This window comes from Suricata suricatta, chromosome 10 (genome assembly GCF_006229205.1).
Source record: "Suricata suricatta isolate VVHF042 chromosome 10, meerkat_22Aug2017_6uvM2_HiC, whole genome shotgun sequence".
NCBI classification, from domain to species: Eukaryota; Metazoa; Chordata; class Mammalia; order Carnivora; family Herpestidae; genus Suricata; species Suricata suricatta.
The window spans coordinates 61,864,389-61,881,277 of NC_043709.1; the positions used below are offsets into that span (position 1 = coordinate 61,864,389).

Consider the following 16,889-nt stretch of genomic DNA (forward strand, 5'->3'; position numbering starts at 1 on the left):
GACTAAGCCACCCAGGTGCCCCCAAAAAACTTTTTTTAATGCTAGTACTATTATAATACTTAGCCCCAATTTCTGGATGGTATGAGAAGGAAAAATTAACTTATTCCCAGTTTAAGACTTATATGAATGGATTTTTCTTTTTTTATGTTTTATTTATTTTTGATACAGAGAGAGACAGAGCATGAGAGGGGGAGGGGCAGAGAGAGAAGGAGACACAGAGACACAGAACCAGAAGCAGGCTCCAGGCTCTGAGCTAGCTGTCAGCACAGAGCCTGACGCAGGGCTCAAACCCACAAACATGAGATCTGACCTGAGCTGAACTTGGAGGCTTAATCGACTGAGCCACCCAGGTGCCCTGAACAGATTTTTCTTAATCTGTTTTATCTGTACATAATGATCAAAATTTTAGGGGGGCTGGCTGGCTCAGTCGATAGAAGATGCGACTCTTGAAATCAGGGTTGTGAGTTCAAGCCCCATGTTTGGGGTAGAGCTCACTTAAGAAAGTACATTAAAAAATATTTTTAGACGTACAATTCCATGAATAATACCTGTGTGCCTACTCCGTAATTTGGATCTTACCACACACATCAGAGATGAAAAAGGTCAGTAATAACAGGACAGGGTTCTGCTGGAAGACTTGTGAGGTTTTTTTTAATTCATTTAATTTAAATTTAATTTCATTTCCAATGACCTGGAATCTCTTAGGTCAAAGATAAATCACTGAGGGGAAGGTTCTAGTGGTTCTTGAACATGTTCACATGGCAGAATACTTGGAAGTCACTGTAAAATACTGATGTACTAAGTTAATAAAAAAAAACATTTCCTGTGAGATGTGATACTACCTTTTAGTAGATTCTGACCTGGGTGAACAGGTGCAAACGTCAAAAATGTAAGAAAAAATGACAGGAGGGGCACCTGGGTGGCTCAGTCGGTTAAGCATCCGACTTTGGCTCAGGTCATGATCTCACTTTTCATGGGTTCGAGCCCCACGTCGGGCTCTGTGCTGACAGCTCATAGCCTGGAGCCTGCTTCGGGCTCTGTGCCTCCCCCTCTCTCTGACCTTTCCCTGCTCAAACTGTCTCTTTCTCTCTAAAAAATAAATAAAACATCAAAAAAAAAATTACAGGAAGAAAAAACTGCATTTTGAGAAAATTCTATACATTAATGAACTTTCTGCTCCAAATTCAGAAATCACCACTATTATTTTATCGATGAACGCCCACATTTCCCAGCACTGTGGCTGGAGAGCCAGCGTCAGAACACACTCAGTGCCTCTCATGTACAGGAGACCCCCTGCCATTAGTCTGGAACTATTCCTGCCCAGGACTTTCCCGACCTCCAAGGATCAATAAGGACGACGTTAGGAAAAAAAAAAAAAAAAAAAGCCAGACAAGCCTCCAGAATGGTGACCGCCATGTGAAACACTATTCAACAGAGTCAACGCCGCCTTGTACAACCTCCTCCAATGTCCCCATATCTTTGAGAGACCCGGAAATGTGATGGGCTCTGGCACTAGGCGGCCCACAGGTGGTAAAAAGAAGGGAGGCAAAAAGGCACCGGCACCCTCGTGTGACCTGGCATTCTAGAGTGGGAGGCAGGAGGAGGAGAAGGCCAAAAAGAAAGGTACCTCCAGAATTGCATCTTCGAGCAATCTCCCAATACACGAGCCCGAGGGCATAGATATCTGCGCACTTGAAGGAGTCAAAGTGCTTCATGTTGATGGTCTCATCGAGCACTTCAGGGGCCATGTACCTGCAACAGCAAAGGAAATGGATCATGTGTAGGAAAGGAGGACTTCTTGATTGAAATCAAAACTGTGATTCCGGGGCCCTCTGAATGTGGGAATGCATCTCCCCAAGAGTGTCCCTAGCAGGGAGCATGTGATCAATTCTTATTGCAAACTCCCATTTTGGATTAGAATCTAAACACTTCAGCACAGGTCAGGATGCTAGGCTGCTCTTATTTGTACCTCTAGTTTTTAAACATCAAGATTTATTTCAAGCATGTTCTGATTTTTTGGCAGAGGTATTTGTGCTGTGGGTCACAGGGCAGTAATAGTCCATAATATCTGGTTGCCACTGGGGTCTTGGACTTTATTAAATGTAGCCACAGTGATGGGTTGTGTTTAAATTTCATTCTGAACCTCTTTTGTTATCTTACCTAATTACACATACATGAAGATTAATTCTAACTGATCATCACTGTGTCTCTCAGTTAATCAGTACTACTCAAGCCACTCCACCCCCCACCAGAGTAAGGCAAATCAGGGGACCACCTCAGTCCTCACACTCTGGGGCCTGGGTAGCTGCTGCCCTCATTCAGGTCCAAAGGGGAAAAGCAGCGGCACAATTTAGTGAAGTTCACGGACACCTGAGACAGAAACAGATCTCTGCCGTCCCATCACATGACAGTTCCATTTGCAACTCACGAAGTCGGTCTGCAATCGTAATTCCCTACTTCTTACTTCGCCTCTGTATGAAGTGGGGAGCGGGCCCAGAATCATAAAGGTGCCCCCATCTCACCCTGCATTGCCTCCGCTCTAGCCTGGCAAACTTGCCCTCTAACCCCAAGCAAGACGCACTCCCCGCCTCCTTGGAGGTTCCGCACAAGCACCCCTTCCGACGGCACAGTCTTCCTCCTGTCCTAGCCAAGCCTGGCACCTGTCCCCCTTCCAAATCTTTTTTCTGGACTCTCTGTCTCTGCTGCCTCCCCTGCCCATGGACTGCCACACAAATACAGTTCTGTGAAGCCGTGCGCATGGCACTTGTATCTGTTACATGCCACCAGTTCGGCTTTCCACCATGGGGCGTGGGGCTTCAGTTCAGCTCAGCTGTGTGACAGCAAGGGCCACATCCCCTCTTCTAGCCTTCTTTCTCCTGCGCAGATGGGAAGGGGTGCACAGGTGCTATTCAGTACAGGGGTAGGACAATGACAGAGGCCCAGGGCCTTCCTACCGTTTGGTGCCCACCCTCTGATTTGGGGCAATGTCGATGGTGTCCGTGACCGCATCATGGCGAACAGCCAGGCCCAGGTCTGCAATGGCACACATGCCATTTTTCTTCACCAGGATGTTCTTTGATTTTAAGTCTCGATGAGCAATTCCAGGCTTCCCTGGCAGAGAAAACCATAGGGATCTTAACAGAGAGATCGTATCAGTGTTAAAAGCACAGTCTCCGCAGCCATATTATGTGGGTTTGAGTTCTGGCTTTGCCTCTCACTGACCCAGTAGCCCTAAACAAGCGGCTTCACCGGTCTGCGCCTCTGCCTCCTCATCCGTAAGGCTACCCCAGTCTTTCCTCCATGGTAACGTGAGGACCGGAAGCATTAGCATAGGTAAGTGAAGAGCTTAGAAGGACATATGTACTAGCGGTTAGCACTGGCCCCCTCCCCAACGGTGTGCAGCAGGATAGAACTGCTAAGGAATTCCAAGGGAAGCTGCCGCAGGGGCTGGGGCCTCACCGTCCCACGGGTGAAGATAAGGACTGCTGCTATACGCACGGGGGCTAGGAACAGGATCAAACCTCGATGGCTGGCTCTGTCACTGCTGCCCTGCCACCAGGGCTCAGGGAGCATAGCACATGCCCTCCTTGACGAGAACCACGATCCCCCAGAGAACTGACATTACAGTCAACAGACAGGAGGCTTGAGGTCTTTTTCCTCCCGGAGAGCCTGCCTCAGTCAGTGAAGCCCAGTGTCTAATCCACCATGCAGTCCGGAAGCCAGCTGTCCTCAACGGATGTGTGAAATTACCGAACTGGTGCTCCTCTGCACTAGCTTGTTTTATCTTCTGGGCTCTCTGCTTGTACCCGTGGACGGTGGGTTCCTGAGGTGACAGCTCAGGACACTAGGTCCCCAACCAACACCTGTGCAAGGCTGTTGAATGACAGACAACGGAATCTTTGTTCTAGAGCCCCGGAGGGAATTCTAAAGACAGAGGTGAAGGGATCCCACTGAGACACCTCTTGTTCTCAAGTACAACTCGACTCTCCCTCCCTGATCAGGCCACAGTTCCTGAGGCCCACCTCCAGCTTCCTCAGTGAGAAGGAGTTCTGGGAACTGAATCAGGATGGTACAGGCTTTTAAATCCACTCAACCTCACTGCCCCTCGCCAGGGCCCACTCACCTTGGGTACCCACAATCTCCATGTGCAGGTGTGCTAACCCGCTGGCCGCAGACAAGGCCAGCTTAATCATCCCCTCGATCGTCACCGTGTATCGGTTCAGGTAATCAAACAGGGAGCCGTGCTCATGGTAGTCTGAGACGAGCCACAGCTGGGTCCAGGTGCCATTATCTGCAGAGAACCACAGAGCAGTTCTGGAACAGGCACAACTACCAGCAAAAAGGTTAAAGCAGGAAAGAGAGAATATCTGAACAACACAAACTCCGACTAGACTCCTGAATTCACGCTTCCTGCCTCCACACTTCCTGAGGCCTCCTCTGTGCCTGTTTCATCTACACTTGTCCACCAGCGTGGGGCTCCAGGAAGGACAGAAGAGAAACATTCTTTCTTAGACCTGCTGCCTTATTTCTCGCAGGTGGCTGCTGGGAGTCTGAAAAAGGCCTACGCATTCACATTAGACCGTGACTGGCCGCACCCACTGCCGCCGAGGAGGAGGGCTTCGCAGACCCTCCGCTGGGCTCTGAGGCCCTTGAGCACAGCCTGGCCCAGCAGCCGTCTCATCCGGAATGGTTCCTTTCAGTAGGCTAGGGGCTCTCTGGGAGAAGAGCAAAGAGCTCCTTTACGTGTTACTGTATTCCGAACCAAAAAGTGCCTTTTTTTTTTAAATTGATTTTGAGAGAGAGAGAGAGAGTGCACATGAGTATGTGCGGGGGAGGGGCAGGCAGAGAGAAAGAGAGAGAAAGAGAGAATATGAATGAATCAATCAATCCCAAGCAGGCCTGGAGCTGTCAGCACAGAGCCCAACATGGAGCTCCATCTCACAAACCATGAGATCACGACCTGAGCCGAAATCAAGAGTCAGATGCTTAACCAACTGAGTCACTCAGGCGCAACCCCCCCCCCCAAATGCTTTCCAGTGCATGAAGAGCACACTTCCAAGTATTCCAGAGAGGTCATCTTACCCTCAGAGGAGCAATGGAAGGCAGACAGCATGGCCTCTTACATGAGGTGGGAGGTAGGAGGCAGTATATAGCGGGAAGGAGGAAGGAGAAAACGAAACCCAAAGCTGGCGATCTAATTAGGTTATGCTGCTGTCAATAGGAAGATTGGAAATTGGACTGAGATCTCCAAATTCCAGGCTGGTGTTGGTTCCAGGACACTATACTATATATATCATGTTAAAGAGGCAAAAACGAAGGAGTCCGGTTTTTCTTCTCCCTTGGCCCTAATGTGAGTTTTTACAGCCAGATCCCTACTCACATGGGCTGCCAGAATCAATAAAGGGAGTGGCTCTTGGAACAGCACCGACCTTGGCTTCCTGATCATGAACAAGGGGTCCACCCAGCACACCACTCTTGCACTGCAATCAGCCCCAAAGTCGTGAGGACCCTGGCAGTAAGTTAAAGTTAAAAGGGAAGACATCTTCTGATCCTTGAGGCTATATGTAAAATTTAAATGTTATCAAAAAGGAGCTGCTGTTTTTAAAAAGCAGAGCGCACTCAGAGGGAGTAAACAATTCTCTCTTCCTCTTCTTGCCTGTGCTGGAGTCTGAGCCTCTTCAGCCTGGGGGCAGTGGAGGCCGTTACCCACTCCCCCCACCCCCCAGCAATATGAGGAATCAGCAGTCTGATGTTGTTTTCAGGAAAAAAAAAATACTTAGCATCTTCCGTAGGCTCTGTAGACACTAACTTCTAAAAACTGCCATGTCACAGGAGCAGACTGTCACAACGGCCATGGAGCCTCTTCTAACATGTAAACGCTAACACCTCAGGGTCTTCCAGCTTCAGGCACACCAACTGCCCGTGTGTCCGATGTCCCCTCTTATGTGGAAGCTGTGAGGGCAAGGACTGTGTTTTGTTCTCACCAGTGGTGATCAAAGCAGCTGGGGGTAGTCACTAAATGTCGGCAGATTAAAGAATGAAATTCCTTGGGGCGCCTGGGTGGCTCAGTCAGTTGGGCGTCCAACTTCGGTTCAGGTCCTGATCTCATGGCTCATGAGTTCAAGCCCTGCATCAGGCTCTGTGCTGACAGCTCAGAGCCTAGAACCTGCTTCAGAGTCTATGTCTTCCCCTCTCCCTCCACCCCTCCCCTGATCACACTCTGCCTGTCTCTCTCTCTCTCTCCTTCAAAAATAAACAAACATTTAAAAAAATGAAATTCCAATCACTACTCACTATCTCAGAATAAAATGTAATCCTCTCAAAAAGGTCCTTCATAATCTGGGGTCTGCTACCTGTCCACCCACAGGGCCGATCCATGTTACCTGCAGGGTCCCAAACACACCTCCCTCGACGCATGTGTCTAGAGTGCCCTTCCCACTGATTTTTTCTTCCTGATCAACTCCTGACACCTTGGCCTCCCCCCAACCCCCACCCCCAGCTGGGCTCAGCAGAACGGCCTGCTGTCTGATTACTTCCTGTAATCAACTGCTCATTTACTTCTCGCTTTGCTAGTCAGTGAGGTCCTCCTAAACAAGGATGTGCCTGGCCGTATGAGAGACTCAAAAAGTAAAGGAAAAGTCAGAAGGGAGAGGAAGGAGGCACTCAGGGGCCTCAGGGGCCAGTGGACCAGGCACCGGGCCTCAAAGACCACAGGAGATCCCTGGGGGCAACCAGGCCATCCCCATCCCTGCTCTACACGAAGTGTGGATGATGCTGATTATGTCAGAGCATGGACCTTGTGCTCTTCCGGGCTACCCTTCCCCAGCAGGGGCTGAGGCTACAGTTCTTCATTCCAGCGGTTTTCAGGGGACATTAGCTGGAACCCCTACAGGGACTCCACCAGGGGTGAGGGGAAGGAGTGTTAGGAATGGCAAGTGGGCAGGTGGGCTAAGGGGTTTATCTTGTTTACCTGCTTAGTAACTGCTTGCTTAATAGCCTGGCTTTCTGTATAAGCTTCTCATAGAAGAAAAGTTGGAAGGACCAACAGCTTATTCAAACTCTCTTTCTACGACTAATAACCACGAAGGCAAAGAGAGCCATGCGGTCCCACAGCTGTTCCACTTCCCCAGTCACCCCTCCATGTGGGACTAGCGCTGGCTTTGGGACATGCTATGTCCAGACCCAGCTCTTTACCTTTATTGTCAGCAGCAATAAACCCAAGGATGTTTTCATGGCGCAGCATGACTGTCTGGTAGATCTCTGCTTCCCGGAACCAAGACCGTTCTTCCCGAGAAGAGAAAATCTTCACGGCCACATCACCACCCCTCCAGCGGCCACGCCACACTTCCCCAAACCGGCCCTTGCCAATAATCTCCTGTAAAACGATGGTTCGGGCCACGGTGCGCTGGACAAAAAGGGGTAACCCTGTGGACCAAGAATGGAAAGAAAGCTGACGCTGTAAATTTGCTAAACTCTGCAACTCCCACCCCCACTGCCACATCAGAAAGGCCATTACCACACAGTGCCTCCACTCTGCCCTGGTCCACAGACCACAGAGAGCTGAAGCTGCCCCTGCACCATGTCCAGGTAGGCCAGCAGGGCCGAAGCAGGGCAGAAGACTGGGAGGGAGCGGACACAGAAAGGGAAACGCATGCAATTAGCTATGCCTTATCTAAGCGATTTCTCCTTTCAGTTAGTACGGATGACAGATTTGCACACGTCTGAGCAGATTCACCAACTCTGCAGCCAGCCTCTTATGGGCCAGTCCACCCACATCTGCTTTATGCTGACTGAAGAGGAAAGAGGGCAAGAGAAGGTGAGAGGGGGCTTGATTCCCAGGAGTGCCTCCGGCCGTTTTGCTCCGTGGCCACTAGAGGGCGGTGCCGTGTGGCCCATGAGAGCCAAACTGGGCCTCAAAGGCTCCCACCTCTCTCCAACGAGCTCCAAGCTCTGCTCACAGGTCAAGCTCCAGAAGCAGAATTCAATATTAGCCATGCTTATCCTAAGATTAATTTTACTGTCTTTGTAGGGCTCATTTATTGCTTCATTTGTCTCATTCAGTAGTAGTCTCCCTATTTATCCAATCACACTTATTATCATGACTGACTCTGAACTCTCACTTCATCTCCCAGACCAAATAAACATGTTATGAATCCCTAACCCTGAAGTGTGCCCTACTACACACTAGGCACTATGACCAAGACTTTATATAAATTATCTCATTTCTTCACAACTGCCTATATAAGGTAGATGGCGTTCTTATCCCCATTTTACAGATGACAAAACTAAGGCTCAAAAGGGAAAGTTAAGGGGCCCCTGGGTGGCCCAGTCGGTTGAGCGTCTGACTTTGGCTCAGGTCATGATCTCACGGTTCGTGAGTTTGAGCCTCATATCAGGCTCTGTGCTGCCAGCTCGGAGCCTGGAGCCTGCTTTGGCTCCTCTGTCCTCTTCTCTCTCTACCCCTCCCCTACTTGCTCTCTCTCTCTCTCTCCCTCAAAAATAAATAAACATTAAAAAAAAGGGAAAGTTAAGTAGCTCATTTGAACTCACACAGGCAGCAAGTGGCAAAGAAGGGATTAAAATCTAGAACTGCAGAACTGTCTGACTCCAAAGTTGATGCTTTTAACTACAACACCAAGTATAATCACCAAAATGTCTCACATCAGACCCCTCCTCTCCAGCTCCTGTGCCTGTCTGAGTTCTGGCCCTTCTTTTCTTTTTTTTTTTTTTTTAATGTTTTTTATTTCTTTTTGAGAGAGAGAGTGTGTGAGCAAGGAAGAGAAGGGTCACAGAGAGAGGGAGATACAGAATCTGAAGACAAGGCTCCAGGCTCTGAGCTAGCTGTCAGCATAGAGCCCAAGGTGGGGCTCGAACTCACAAACCATGAGATCATGACCTGAGCCAAAGTCGGATGCTTAACTGACTGAGCCACCCAGGTGCCCCGAACCCTTCTTTAAAAGACTCCCAACTGGTCTTTCCACCTCCCTCGTCACCCTGCTCCTGCCCTGCACACCCACACACAGCCCTGCCTCACTGTGCCCTCCATAACAGGAGGTGACTGGTAAATGAGAGAACTCACCCTCCACACTACTGCCAGAACTCCTTCCACGGGACAACACGAACATATACCTTGCCGCATGAAAACCTGAAGTGGCCGCCTCTCACCTTACCAGATAAAGCACAGCACCCAAGGTCCTTCCCAGGCCCCCGGGGCTGGCCTGCCAGTCCCCATCTTCCAGTTGGATAGGCCATGCCTAAACACATGGTGAACTTTTGTGCCTTTCTGTCCTTTGGCTCAAGGGGTTTTGCTTGGCCTGAATGTTCCTTGTCCTCTTACTGCTTTAAACCTCCAACTCAATCTTCAAGACCCCTTTAAACGCATCCTCCCCCATGAGGCCCTTCCCAGCAATCCCCATCTCTTCTATGCAATCTGGGGTCAGCTTTACTCATCTCTGTTTCCCCTGCATCACCTGGAGGGTATTGAACATGTATTTGTTAAAGGGACTCGAAAGTTACATAAGCAGCATGGACTGTTGACTTTAAAAACCACAGGATTAAAACTCCAGCTCCTTAGAAGCTCTCCATATCTGGGACTAAGAACGGACTAGACCATCCAGAGGGAAATAGTTATTCATCATTTTACTCCGATGACTAACAACCACCATGGACCTTCTCGAGCTTCAGCCAGTTCTGATCTTAAATGAGACTCCAGAAGCGGCACCTGGGTGGCTCAGTTGCTTAAGCATCTGACTTCGGCTCAGGTCATGATCTCACTACTCACGGGTTCGAGTCCCGCATTGGAGTCTGTGCTGACAGAGCAGAGCCTGGGGCCTGCTTCAGATTCTGTGTCTCCCTCTCTCTCTGCCCTTCCCCCACTCGTAGTCTGTCTCTCAAAAATGAATTAAAAAAAAAAAAAAAGACTCCAGAAAACCTGAGCTCCCCTCTTGTGACACCAAATCAAATCACAGAGTCAGCCAGGCAGTTCTAACCACTGCCCTACCTCTTTCAGCAAAGAACAAGACATATATTTTCTCTCTTCCTAAAAATATGCAGCTTTTAAATATATCCATCATTCTGGCACTCTCTACTGCAGAGCTTAATAAAGGCAAAACCACTGAAATTCAGGAGATGTCACAGCTCAAAGTATTCCTTGTGTTCAAGGAGGAATGTCTGCCCAGGACTGATGGCATAATTTCCCTAAAGAACAATAGTCTTGTCACGTGGCGAGGACACCTACATAAACACGTACAAAATTCTCACAATACGATTCTGTGTGTTTTAGCTAGAATGGCAACAGTGACCTTTGCAGAGGACTTTTTTTTTTTTACAAGAACAGAATCCCACCATCACTAAAATAATTATTTATCTTCATAAAAAGACTCTTTTGTAGTCATTTCACATTTACTAGCCAGCTGAGCACTACCCTGAGACCCGAGCAACCCCAGGCCCTTTATCCTGAATGATGGGCTCACACCAAGGTCCAGGGTTCGGTTCAGTTCTCTCAGCTGAGATGGACTTGGTCACCAACAGGCAGTACAGGGAGTGGGACCGGGAGCCGCAGGCCCAAGCTGCCTTTACTTAACCTCCTCTGAAACACCCTTGGGCAACTGGTGGAAGTCAATGATTCACCAAACCCCAGCTCCCAGCTTCACCCAGTGTCCTTAAACTCCCCTTGTGGTTGCTCGGAGATCAATGATTAGCTGTCACCACCTCAAGAGAAACCGGGCACACTCCTGTTTCTCCAAAGGGGCCTTAAACTGAGCACTCCACTGCTCAGGTGGAACCAGGTGAATTTTAATAGGCATGCAGTTATAAGACTTGAGAAGAGGTAGGGTTTCTGGAATGGAGAGTTTTGCACTTGACCTTTGGAATCCCAGGGACTGAAAGACTTCTGTGAACCCATTATCTTGTTACATATCAGACGCCAAAAGAAGGGGAATTATGCAGCCAAGTGCCTCAGTGCCGGCAGAAACCAGCGCAAGGCCTAGGCTTCAGCAATGCTCCGTCCTGCTGGGAGACAGCGACGGAGAGCGACCACAGACCCGATCGCCGAAGAACTCAGTACCTGAGCCAGACCCTGACGTGGAGAGATCGTAGACCAGATCCTGGAGTGTCTTGTCTTTGGAGAGACACATCTCACAAGAGGGATCTTCCATATCCAGTCTCTGGCGGTTGTGATAGACACGCTGATGATAGTTAATGACAAGGAAAACAATGATGATGATGAGAAACAGGAGGAACACGGGGCCAGCAATAATGCCTACCAGCTCCACGGGGCCCCACATGGAAGGGTGCTCAGACTCCTTGAGGTGACCTGGGTCAAGTGAGAGAGGAGAGGGAAAGAACACAGTAAAAACCTGGGAAAGCTCTGGCCTTATTTGCCCCCAATCTCCCCCGCTCCACGTGAGAATACCCCTTCCCTCTCCCTGTGTTCAAGGTGCCCTTGATCTCCCAGGTCATACTGGGCTATGTGTCTGCCTGAGGTTCTCAAATGCAAACCTCTCTAGTGAAGGAGCCCTTTTCAACAGTCACACTCACAAGCCACCGTGTCACTGCCTGCCTTTCATGGGCCTATCCCGCCTCAGTGTCCCAGAGAGACACCAGGTTCTCCTCCTCCACTCGGAACAGCAGTGCTAAGCTCTGCAGCTTTAAGTACCCCCTCCTCTGATCTCCCCAGTAATACCTTCTAAACAGTACATTTGCAAAGGGGTGCCAGCTGATATCTCCCAGGCTCAATCGCTGTCCTTCTTTTCCAACTCCAGCCTCTCTTCCCATCCTGCCATCACCCTCGCCCGGCAGCTGCCTTCATGTATCTGTCCGTGGGGACCCCTGCCTGGCTCTCCTACTCTTCACTAGCTGCCGTGGCTGCTCAGTCAGTCTCCAAAAACGCGGCTTCCACCTCTGGGACAACCCTGACAATCTGCCTCCCTCACTCTCTTGTCTACAAGTCTGGCCTGGGAAGAATCCTATCCCCTTGTCACCTTAGAGAAACATCAAAAGGGAACTTTTACTGATCACCAAGCAAAGGGATTGGGGAAGAGCAGAGAAGCATGAAAGGGCAGGGGTGCCCTACCTCCAGGACGAGCCAATAGTCCAACAAGGGTGTCCACTCACCGCTGGGCACCCTGAGGTCGATCCTATTGCAGAAGTCGGTATAGCAGCAGTGGGTGTTGCGGAGATCCTCGGAGCTCAGGCAGTAGAAGGGCTTTCCAGCGGGGACCAGCTCCACCTTGGGGATGCAGGTGCGCACGTGGTGCTCCATCCCGTCCAGGTTGAAAATGGAGACCATGCAGGCCCCATCTGTCTCACATGTGTAGTTGGCCTGCAGGCAGCTGGTACATGCACACTGCAGAGCTGCGGGACATTGGGGAGGACGTTGACGTTAACCGTGAGATCCTATCCCAGGTCCTGTTCCAGACTCATAACATAACCCTTTAGCATACTGGATGCTCCCAAATAAGGAGCATTTATAGAGATGGGACCAGGAAGAGAACACCGTCAATGGGAGCACAAACTTTCCACCTGTTTATTCGGCTCAGAAACCAGGTTTGCAAGCCCTACCATTTTCTTTTAAGTGCCCTATCTCATGCCTGTGAGAAACACAGAAAGGACCTTTTGAACTTTGCCTTAGTCTTACCACACATTGTTTGTGACTGGGAAAGAAGCCTTCCTTTAAATAGATGCCTGGAGACTAGAGGAAGGCACCTTCCCCTTGGAGGATACAATTCAGGCCACCACCTCCTGCCCCACCCTACATCCTCCATCCCAATCCACCGGGCTTCCTCACTTGACCATGGCTCACCGACCCCATCTCCTTTCTCCAGCTCTAGGCATGCCCACCGCTTTCCGAATGCAGTATGCATGCTCTCACACATCCTTTTGCTGCAATGCTTTTTTTTTCCTGGCTACTTCTCACAAATCCTTTAAAATTCAGCTTAACCATCACTTCCTTTGAAATGCTTCCCGCCCACGAGTCCAACATCCTCCTCCTCCCTTTAGTCCATGGCAGGTGCACCTCTCATGAGGGGCAAAAAGAATAACCTCCCAAGAAGATAATATCAATGCCCTCCTCATCAAGTTATTGTGAGGATGAAATGAGCTAATATATAAAAAGTGCTTAATAAATCCAACCTATTCTAGAAGGCCCCTGGATATCACTTCTAAAATATAGTATCTATCTGTCTACCTATCCACCTATCTATCTATCCATCCATCCATCTATCCATCTTTCCAAATAGGCAGTGTATGCACTCATCTCTGGGACTAATGAGTTCTGCTGGGTGTGTTTTATACAGAAGTGTGCCCTGTTGACAGGAAATTACTGTAAATGAATTTGGCGCCTCTGAAAGCCAGTTCAGCAGCCCTGGAATCCGAAATCCTTTATTTATCCATCTAACAAGAATAGCACAGACAGCAGCAGTTGGTTCTCCCCGACACTGTCTCCCATGAGCCTAACCTAGCCCTGACCTCTTGGAACCAGCAGGAGTGCTGCCATGGCCACTAGGACACTGAGGTTGGGACCCCGCGCTTAACGAAGCATTCACCATCAGGGAATGGAGGTGGCAGGGTTACCCCCCCACCCCCGGCCCAAGTCTTAGACCAGACACTCAGTGAATAATATCTGGCCGCCAGTTGGGAATATATTCAAACAGAAGCCCCTAGAGGAGAGACATTGACGACCAATCCCATGAAAAACTAGCCTGTTGGAACGCACCCCCTTCAGGCTGTAAACAGTCTATCTTTGTCTCTTCCTGCAATACACTGGAAGGCATCTCTCGGCTTTTCAGTTCCAAAGACAGATTCTAAATATCTCAGTGTCTAAAGCCCCCTTCTCCAGGCTTTCTATAAATGACGCAATCCCTTGCCATCCCCTCCTAAGGAAACAAAGCGCAGCACACACTGACAGGTAAACGGCCACAGTGGATCTTCACCGTAAGGCCTGTGATCAAAGCCCTTTCTTCTGGGAGAAATTCCAAAACACGCAGCTACCTGCTGAAGGGTAAGAGTAGCGTTCTATTTTAAGGGCAGGATGTTTAAAGCAGGTACCCTTTAGACCAGGATCCAAATCATAAAAGGAATTTTAAAAGTAAGTTCTAAAAAAATAAAAATAAATAAAAGTAAGTTCTTCCTAAACTTCAATTCCAACCCTTTTTAGACACAGGAGAGATGAAGAACTCTCCTCATTTCCCCCCAAATGCCAATGCCTTTATTCGCTCCCTCTTTTATTCTTCTTCCTAGCTTAAATTTACGTTTGCAACTCTCTGAATACTCAAGCCAAAGCTCCTCTACTCACACCGGAGTCCTGGCTGGTAAGGCAAGAAAGCTACCGCCCCGCCCCTCAGTGTGGACATTCAGGCACTACGGGGCTCCCCGGGGAACGCACACCTCTCAGTACGTGTGCGGTGACATCCAGCATGGCCAATAGCATTGGGCTATTTTGGGAAGCAAGAAGGGAAAACGAACAACTCCAAGAGGGCTATTCTGAGCACCATGGGACACACAGGCCAGCCCGTGGCCGCCTCTGGAAAAAAAGCTCACTTCTGAGTCTGTCAATTAGCAGACAGGAGAGCCAAGAGTCTCTGATTCCAGATACTTATTCTCCCTTCGTTGGTTCAGGGCCTCTTTCACAGTGATTCATTCTGGGGAACGAACACACCCACACGTGGCTCATTATTTTTGGGAAGTACTTAAACAATCTTGGTGTAAGACAGGAAAGAACAAAAGTGGTGAAATCTATGTGAGACGGGACGAAGAACGGAACTGGGAGCAGGGCCATGCGGGTTCGTGATAAGGAATTAGGCAAGCCCCTGAATCTATCTGAGCCTCAGCCGCCTAACCAGAAAATACCATTTATCTTACAGAGATGCTATGAAGATTAGCCAAACATCCGCTAAGTGCTGGGAGGATTCTGAGCAAGACTCTCCCGGCACACATCTGTGTACGTCAATATATTTTACACGGTGAGGGAGAAGTCTGAAAAAGCTAGATTTTAAGATAACCATCGCTACTGCCCACACCCCTGCAAAGGTTTCAGTTACTATCACTAGAGCCACAGCAGGGTATCCCAGGTACCATGGCAGAAACAGGTCAGAAAGACCCAAGGCTCAAATACCAGCGCTATTAGTCACATGACCTTGACCAGCCTGGTTTCCTAATCTGTAAAGTGGGGCTGTTAATAATTATTGACTAGGTGGGAACTATATGAAACAATACGTTTTCAAAGTGCTTAGCAAATAGGTGCTCAGTAAATTTTAAGCTCTCCTCTCAATGTAAAACTCAAACACACAGGCATGCACAAGTGTGTCTCTTTAACCCCTAATTAGGAAGTGGCAAGTTACAGGAAGACAGGCACAGCAAGAAAGTGGTGTTCTGGTCTCAGCTCTGCCAGTAACTAGTCGTGTGGCATTAGGCAAGTCACTTAACCTCGCTGAACCTCACTTTCCCCATGACTAACCAGAACTGAACTAAATGACCTCCACATCCTCCGGCTGAAACTGGAATCCAGTTTGTTTTTAAATTCACACTGTCTGAATCACTGATCCAATGATGGGCAGAAGTGCTTTAAATTTTATACACTTTTTCCTGAACTTTAGAGACAGACATCCAGGCTAGTCTTCTGTTAATGTTCATTTTTCAAAATAAGTGATAATACAATTATAAAAATACCTGAATTTACTGTAAACGTTACTAGTATACTAAATCGCAAATCAAATCATGATTTCTTTGAAAAGCTAAATCTGGACTAATGAATGCTAATAGCCCTTTATAATCTACTTCACAATGACTCATCAAGTTAAATCAGTCTACACACATGCATATAAACAATACACACCTAAAACTCTTCGTATTCCACAACCAGAGAGTTATGTAGTAGAAATGACACCATATGGAAAGCCAATCACAGAAGAATATCAAAATCACTCTAGGCACAGCCAAGTTAAAATGTGGTCAGAATGACACTCTCACTAGTGCAGCATTTTGTTATTAACAAGTCAGTCAAACCTGAACGAAAGACAAAACCACGGAAGCAGGATTTGAATGTGGCTCTAAAATATGAGGAGTAGGTGGTATGTGGGAGAATGGAGATGCCAATCTGATTCACAAAAGAGGTTGTGTTCTGAAGAAGACCAGCAAGTCCCAACTTGGGCGGCCTCCGTCGAGAGGCATGCTAGGGGGGCACAGACAGGGCCAGGTCTCAGCAAAGATGATCACACTGCAGGCAAGGCCTCTCTCTCTGACCCACTGGCCTACAGGCAGGGCACCCAGCAAGGGTGTGGCTCATGGGAATTCCCAAGCACCACCATACAGGCGTGGGCTCATGGCCACTCAGCCCACAATTCTGCCCTAGACCGCATCTCCAGGGGACAGGGTAGGGGACAGTGCAGGGTGGTGGCACCAACCTCAAAAGGTAAGAAGTGAGCTGCAAAACAGCCACATTTGTCCTAGTAGACAAAGGTCCACAGATGTTCCAAAACGTTTTAAAGCTACAGTGTTTATGATTTTTAGCTTCTATTAACTGCTCCGTGGAGATAATAAGCATCATCAGTTTTGTACTAGAATGGAGCACTGTCCTGTTCAGGTACCCTACGCATGCCCCTTCCAAACCTCACTGGGCTCACCTTCTACTTTTTTTTTTTTTAATTTCTTTTTATTTCGTTGTTGCTTTTTTAAACATTTATTTATTATTTATTATTTTTGTTTATATACAGAGCAAGAGAGGGGGAGGGGCAGAGAGAGAAGGAGACACAGAATCTGAAGCAGGCTCTAGGCTCTGTGCTAGCTGTCAGCATAGAGCCCGACACGGGACTAGAACCCACGAACGTGAGATCTGACCTGAGCCGAAGTCGGAGGCTCAACCAACTGAGCCACCCAGGCGCCCCACATTTATT

The 16,889-nt window shown here is 48.6% G+C and overlaps 1 protein-coding gene across 2 annotated transcripts in view; it reads right to left on the reverse strand.

Annotated features, from left to right (window-relative positions):
• Positions 1–16,889, reverse strand: part of ACVR1B (activin A receptor type 1B) — a 33,328-nt gene that overhangs the window by 4,602 nt on the left and 11,837 nt on the right. Inside the window, exons 2-7 of one of the 2 annotated variants that reach the window (XM_029953591.1) lie at positions 12,115–12,354; positions 11,066–11,314; positions 7,195–7,425; positions 4,124–4,291; positions 2,955–3,111; positions 1,628–1,752 (exon numbers count right to left, since the gene is read on the reverse strand). In XM_029953591.1, the coding sequence (XP_029809451.1) occupies positions 1,628–1,752; positions 2,955–3,111; positions 4,124–4,291; positions 7,195–7,425; positions 11,066–11,314; positions 12,115–12,289 (1,105 nt within the window). In that variant the 5' untranslated portion in view covers positions 12,290–12,354. Of the gene's footprint in view, positions 1–1,627; positions 1,753–2,954; positions 3,112–4,123; positions 4,292–7,194; positions 7,426–11,065; positions 11,315–12,073; positions 12,355–16,889 lie in introns of those variants that run through there. The other variant, XM_029953592.1, reaches the window with a different exon arrangement.